At 33.5% G+C, this 7,531-nt stretch overlaps 1 protein-coding gene across 1 annotated transcript; it reads left to right on the top strand.

Annotated features, from left to right (window-relative positions):
• The first annotated feature begins 3,169 nt into the window (after nucleotides 1-3,169).
• LOC104917557 (neurobeachin-like) lies at nucleotides 3,170-5,540 on the top strand. Its single transcript, XM_010728937.3, has 4 exons — nucleotides 3,170-3,253; nucleotides 3,493-3,616; nucleotides 3,957-4,149; nucleotides 4,345-5,540. The coding sequence occupies exon 4, from the start codon at nucleotides 4,491-4,493 to the stop codon at nucleotides 5,400-5,402; it is 912 nt and encodes a 303-aa protein (XP_010727239.2). The 5' UTR covers nucleotides 3,170-3,253; nucleotides 3,493-3,616; nucleotides 3,957-4,149; nucleotides 4,345-4,490; the 3' UTR covers nucleotides 5,403-5,540.
• The last annotated feature ends 1,991 nt before the right edge of the window (nucleotides 5,541-7,531 follow it).

Here is a 7,531-nt window from a genome sequence, read left to right as displayed (position 1 = left end):
CAGAGAAGGGCAACGAAACTGGTGAGGGGTCTGGAGCACAAGTCTTGTGAGGAGCGGCTGATGGAACTGGGATTGTTCAGTCTGGAGAAGAGGAGGCTCAGAGGAAACCTTAGCACTCTGTACAGCTGTCTGAAGGGAGGTTCTGGTGGGGGGAAGAAGGGGGAATCAGCCTCTTCTCCCACATAAATGCTGATAGGATGAGAGGGAATGGCCTCAAGTTAGGCGAGGGGGATTCAGGTTGGACGTTAGGAAAACTTTCTTCATCAAAAGAGCGGTCAGGCACTGGATTGGGCTGTACAGGGAGGTGGTGGAGTCACCATCCCTGCAGATGTTCAAGAAACATTTAGATGCTGTACTAACGGACAAGGTTTACTGAGAAACATTGGTGATAGCTGGACAGTTGGACTGGATAATCTTGGAGGTCTTTTCCAACCTTTGTGATTCTACAGTTCTGTATTTTGACTGTTTTTTGGAAATGTCATACTTTTTACATATTCTTTATAAAACTTCATAGTTTTACACAGAGCAATATGGCAATATAATAGATCCTAATAATAGATCAGAGACTTGAAGCTGCTCTTCTATGCTAAAACTTTTTTCTTTCGAAAATTGCTGTGTTTCTTTTTCAACTAGTAATGCTAGTAGTAAAATGATAGTTGAACAAAGATACTTTCTGAAAAGATGTGACTTATAAGTATTATAGTTAAATTTCAGTCACTTTGAAAAAGCAACTTTCTGCTCTGAGTTTAAGGGGTTAAGAGAAGGAACTTTATAAAAGCAGTACCTAAATGCCTTCAATTCATGTACACAAGTATTTGTCTTGAATCTTATGATTTTTGAGCACACTATTTGACCTTACTGACTCTCAATATCAGTTTTCACTCATACTTTGATATCACCTAATTTAATACATTTCTGATAATGCTGTGAATCCATCCATACACACTTGTTTTCAATCTGCATGTAGCAGATGAAAGTTCTTTGAGAACTGGGAAGATGCATGAGTGACTACTTGTAACTCAAATGCACTTCAAAGCTCAAGTTTTCAGTTATGTTAGCTTATAGTTAGGGAAGAGCCACGGGACCACAGCAGTACAAAAGATTTACCCATGGACTGTTGTAGTTATTTTAAATATTCTCTTACAAGCAAGCATTTGCATTCTATATTAAACATCAACATGCAAAAACCCACTCAAAGATATTGTGTTTACAAATGGTATTAGTTTGATTATTGATTAATGAATGAGCTAAGGGTATATTTCAAAATAAATATAAATTACCAGTAAAATGATTTAATTATATATTTTGTTTATATAGTTGCTTAAATATATTTCTTGGAAATCCAGCATTAATACCATGAAACTTTTAGCTTACTCTTCAAAGCAGAGTTGCATACGTAGAACCAGTGACAGGTAGCCTGGTGCAAAACGTAGTGGTTTTGCCTCAATACAGACTAATTAATTTTTCAGGGACAATTTTCAGGAGACTAATCTGTCTTTGTCATTATGTCAAATCACATGGCTATTCCTATGTAATGTAGTATATGACTACTCCTCTCTCCCTGCTGAGGAAAACAAAACCCATTTTCAAGAAATAGTACGTTTGGATATGGAAGGAGTATAAGAAAATATCTTTGGATATATGGTGCTCAGAAAAGAATTTTTGATCAGTGAATAGTAAGGTTATGAATGAAGGATATTTTTAGAAAATGCAGTTTTCTTAAAAATATATTATTTATTAAAATCTTTTTACGTTCAAATGATATTCTCTTAAGTTAGCAGAATAGAAAATTAGCTTGGAAGGAACTTCTGGAGGTTGCCTAGGTTAATTTCCTGCTCAAGGCACAGCTAACTTTAAAGTTTTATCATGTTGCTCAGTGTCCTCCCCAGGCAAATTTTGACTATTGTCTCTTTTTCTTTATTTCTGAAATTTTCATTCCAATTCTGAGAATTCCTAATTTTGACATGTTTCTTAATGCAGCATTAAAATCAGAACTGCAGTTTTCTGAAGAGTAATGAGTATTTTCAAACTCTTTCAGAATCCTACCACAGATTTGCAAAATTAATACCAAGTTAACATAGCAGAAATGCTTAGATAATCTACTTACTGCTAGAAATTCACTTTAGTTTATTATTATCATTTATTGCTACTGCAGAGACAATATATCTGATCTGACTTCAGTTCTTGGAAAAAAAATACGTTTGTTTTGAGGGCAATAATAGGAGGGTTGATTGTTGGTTTGGATTTATCTCATTCAATATATACACAGAGTATCTTAACTAAACAAAAGTAAACTTTTTAATGAAATACTCTTGCATTTTTAACATGTCCCACCATTAATGGATTTTAAACCTGAATAAGTTATTGATTTCACCAGCTTTCTGATTTAAATAGCATTAAGTCAGTTTCTGCAGATGAAATTTATAGGAAAACTATTTTTGGCTCACAGCAAAATTTAATCAATCGGCTTCACTTTTTATTCTTGTTATGAAAACTTCCATAATCTTTGTTTAGTATAAAACATTCTACTAGAGTTTTTCTTAAATATAGCTGATGTATTTATTCAACACCTGTGTTGCAGTTCATATATTAGAGTTGCTGTACACAATTGGTGTATCTTTGAACTGAGACAAATATGGTGATTTTGCTTACCGTAACAAATACATACTCAGTTCAAACAGCAGTAAATACAATCTGACGATAGGTATTCTGTTAATAGGAATTTCTTCATTAGCAATTTGCAAGTGTTTCAAACAAACAAACAAAAAAAACCTACCCTTTTTATCTCCAGTGGTCAGGTGTTAAAGGCTTTAAGGAGCCAGAAATTTTGAAGAGATTAAGGCAAAGTGTGAGCACTGGAATAGGATCTTAGGCAATTCTCTTTGCCTTGCTAATATACTTTGTCCTTCTTTGAGAAATAGCATTTCAAGTCAAACATGAAGCACAACACGGAGATTACATTTTTCATAGTGTATCTCTTTAACACACATAGAATATTTATTGAGCTATCTAAAACATCAGCTTGATTCTTATCTTGAAGAATAAAAATATTTTCCCAATATTTTTTATATGAAGTTACGATGTGGCTATGATAAATGGTGACTTTAAAAAATAATAATAAAAAGATATGCTGTAGCATTTAATTAAAAATGATAAATTTCTCCGTTTTAGATTTTGACGGAACAAGTATGCACTCAAGTTGTTCATAAACCCCATCCAGAACCAGATTCTACAGTGAAAATACAGAATCCAAGTAAGAACTAATATTATTTTTGAACAATAAAGATATTACCTTGATATTTTATTTTCTTTGAAAGGATGTGGCTCAGGAAGCACGAATAATAAGTAGCATCTGTCAAGTGTGTTTGGGTTTCAGTTACTGTTTACACTCATTGCTGAAATTTAATTTTAATTAATTCTATGTTAATTTATTTTGTTTTTAAACCAAATGTTTTTAAAATGTGTTATTGTAACTAATTTATTCTTTCAAAGTGATTCTTAAGGTGGTGGCAACACTGTTAAAAAACTCCACACCAAGTGCAGAGCTGATGGAAGTTCGACGTTTATTCTTGTCTGATATGATAAAACTCTTTAGTAATAGCCGTGAAAACAGAAGGTATGTCACTGTGGACAGTATTTTCTCATCGTTCTCTTGTGAGTAATAGCAATCTGTTATATTGTATGTAGGGTTGTATACAGTTTAAATGGAATTTATAAAAATTAATGTAATATGTCTGTGGTAACTTTTCCTTATCCCACAAATAGTATTTGGTTATTCCTTTAAGAACATAATTTAAATTTTTATTGACCCTGATGTATTTTCTAGGTTTTCTCTTATCATTGGAATTACTTTCAGAGTAGATGCACCATGTTACTTTTCTCCTGTTTTAACCATCATAATATTAAAATAAAGAAGCTTTCTTTGGATATATTTTGACCTAATTATTTCACTTTAGATGTTTACTTCAGTGTTCAGTGTGGCAGGACTGGATGTTTTCTCTGGGATACATTAACCCTAAGAATTCTGAAGAGCAGAAGATCACAGAGATGGTTTACAACATATTCCGTATTCTCTTGTATCATGCAATAAAATATGAATGGGGAGGCTGGAGAGTGTGGGTGGATACTCTTTCTATAGCTCATTCCAAGGTAAGAAACGATTGGATGTTTTTATATACCGGTAACTCCCTCACAGGGACTAGTAATGTATTAAGATTTAAAGTGATTTGGTGCCACCTGGTGGCTATCTCCGTACATGTCAAGGTGGCATTTGTTAGATTCTTGTTAATTTTTGTCCAGTGTGATACAGCATGTATTCATCCACATAATCTCTTCTTTCTTAAGGTCACATATGAGGCTCACAAGGAGTACCTAGCAAAAATGTATGAAGAGTATCAAAGGCAAGAGGAAGAAAACATAAAAAGGGGAAGAAGGGTAATGTAAGCACTATCTCAGGTCTTTCATCTCAGACAACAGGAGCAAAAGGTGGAATGGAAATCCGAGAGATAGAAGACCTTTCACAAAGCCAAAGTCCAGAAAGTGAAACAGATTACCCTGTCAGTACTGATACGAGGGACTTGCTCATGGCCACAAAGGTGTCTGATGATGTACTTGGAAGTGCTGAGAGACCAGGAGGAGGAGTGCATGTAGAAGTTCATGACCTTTTAGTTGATATAAAAGCTGAAAAGGTAGAAGCTACTGAAGTAAAACTTGATGATATGGATTTATCACCAGAGACACTAGTAACTGGAGAAAATGGTGCACTTGTAGAAGTTGAATCACTTCTAGATAATGTATATAGTGCTGCTGTTGAGAAGCTCCAAAACAATGTTCATGGAAGTGTAGGTATTATTAAGAAGAATGAGGAAAAAGATAATGGTCCATTAATAACTCTGGCTGATGAGAAAGATGAACCTTCTACTAACAGTACCTCATTTCTCTTTGACAAAATACCTAGTCAGGAGGAGAAACTTCTACCTGAACTTTCAAGTAATCATATTTCTATTCCTAATGTGCAAGACACACAGATGCATCTTGGTGTAAATGATGATTTGGGATTACTTGCACATATGACGGGTAGTGTAGATATAACATGTACTTCAAGTATAATAGAGGACAAGGAGTTCAAGATTCACACAACTTCAGATGGAATGAGTAGTATTTCTGAGAGGGAGTTGGCTTCCTCATCTAAAGGATTAGAATATGCTGAAATGACTGCCACAACTCTTGAGACAGAATCTTCTGGTAGCAAAACTGTACCTAATGTTGATGCAGGAAGTATAATATCAGATACAGAAAGATCTGATGATGGTAAAGAAGCAGGAAAGGAGATACGGAAGATCCAGACCACTACCACAACCCAGGTAACTTTCAAGTGCTATAGCTATACACATCTCATATAATCACTCTTCTTTACTTCTGAATACATTACCAGTTTGAGGTCTGAGAGATTTTTGAAGTATATTTCCTGCGTAGTATGACAGGTGTCCATCCTGCAAGCCAATTTGCTTTGAAAATTTCTTATCTTTTACATCTGTGTAAAAAATAATTGTTGTGGTTGTGCATGCTTTAATTAAAAAAAAAAAATAAAAAAAAAAAAAAGAAGAATCTCTCATCTATTTCCCTTATTTTATGTAGGCAGATTAATTATTGCTTATAGAATTCTGTTTTAAGCCTCTTATTAGCATGTCTTGTAAGATTAGAAATATCTCTATTTTGTTACGGGATACACATGAAAGTGTTTTTTTCCTCTCGCTGGACCATTCTCAATGTAGTTTGTCTTATAGCACTTTAGTATAACACTTTCTCCTTCCTATACAGAAATGCTGCCATAAATATTCACCACATTAAATCCAAGCAAAGGAGTTAATTTAGGGAAAGTGGAAGAAAAACTGTGATTTGAGTTCCAGACCAGAGATCATCACTAAAAGAAGAGATACCTACTTTCTTTTTAGGGATTCTTTCTGTTTCTGCAGAACAAAATTAATTTAACATTAGAACTGTTGATAGACTCTAGGAAGTAATCAAAGATTGCTTTTGAGAATGTTATTGAGTGAAAAACTTGATTGTCTTAACAAATTAACTATCTTACTATAATATCCATAATGCACAACACTATTTTTCTTCTAGGATTTGAGAGTCAGGCAGGCCTCCTGAAAATGTGGAACAGCCATTACTTACAAAAACTGCTTTTCTTGGTGCTTTATAGTATATACCATATAATCACAAAGTTTCAGAGTTGCCCTGAAACTTATTATTGGTTACGCTGACTAGTGGGTTCTAAAGTCTCTCCTCTCAGTCTCTCTTCAATGGAAATAACTTTTCTTCTGAACAGGAGAGCAGATAGAACTCAAAACTTTCCCTAGGTAACAATTATAAGAAATGCATAGAGTTATCTTGTAAGCATTTTTCAAAACTATGAAATTGCTCATCACATCAGGGACGGAATATCAAGCATTGCGAAGATGTTTCTGTGTTTGTATTCTGTGTAATAAAGAACAAGTCCTGAAAACTCTTGATAGGAATATTGATAGGAACTTATTTGTGGTGTTAAAATAAAGACTGTTAATAACATTCAAACTGATAAATGGGAGAGAATGGACAAGAACAAGAAAAAGGAGTGAATAGTTTTTATTTTGAAATTATTGTTTTTTTTATTACAGAGTAAAAAGCAACTGAAAGCATTCATTTGCTATGCAGTGATATATACAAATAAACACTGAGTTAGTAAGATGTCTTCAATAATTTCATACTACTGTCAAACATTCTGTTTGTGTAACCTTATGACTATTCTGTCCTTCAGCTTCTTTGATGAATTCTGCCTACAATACTTGAATTATAAAAACTCCTCAAGCCTGTAACTATATGTTAGGATTAGAACTTATATATAAACCTCAACGAACTTTTATAAAAACATTATAGGATAGGAAAATTGAAATATTTTCAAAATGCTTCATCCTTACGTTGACAGAAAATTCCTAACAGATCATTTGTATTTGCAAATTGTGTAGAAACTGAGTACACGTCCAAAGCACAACTCCTAAACTTATTTACCTCATTTGATTCTCCGTGTGTTACTTAAATTGCATTATTTCCCACTAAAATCCTTGATAAACTACAATGAGTTTGTTTAAGCAAATAATATCTCTTTTAAACAGTTTTCTCAAAAAAAGTTATTAACAGTGTAATCACCAAAATTGTCATAATCTTTAAATCACTTCTTTACATGTTTTGAAATATCCAATGAACTGTAAGGTGTCCATCATTACGTAATTTCTGTACAAATGAAGTTAAAAGTTTGTGGGTTTTTTTAGTAGAAACATGTATTAAATACTGAAAATGGATTGGAAATAGCTGTCTTTAAGGATCTGTTCCAACCTAAAGCATCCGATAATTCTAACCAAGGATTGTCATTTTCATAAGTAAAGAACAGTGATAAAATTACAGTTAGATTTGCAGCATATATGAACACTTTAGATTTGATTACAACAGCTTTGAGACCACTGAAAACACCGTTTGGTTTGGTTTGTTT

The sequence above is a fragment of the Meleagris gallopavo genome, chromosome 1, assembly GCF_000146605.3.
Source record: "Meleagris gallopavo isolate NT-WF06-2002-E0010 breed Aviagen turkey brand Nicholas breeding stock chromosome 1, Turkey_5.1, whole genome shotgun sequence".
Lineage (NCBI taxonomy): Eukaryota > Metazoa > Chordata > Aves > Galliformes > Phasianidae > Meleagris > Meleagris gallopavo.
Note: the sequence above shows the minus strand (reverse complement) of the source record. Positions and strands in the feature narration are given on the sequence as shown.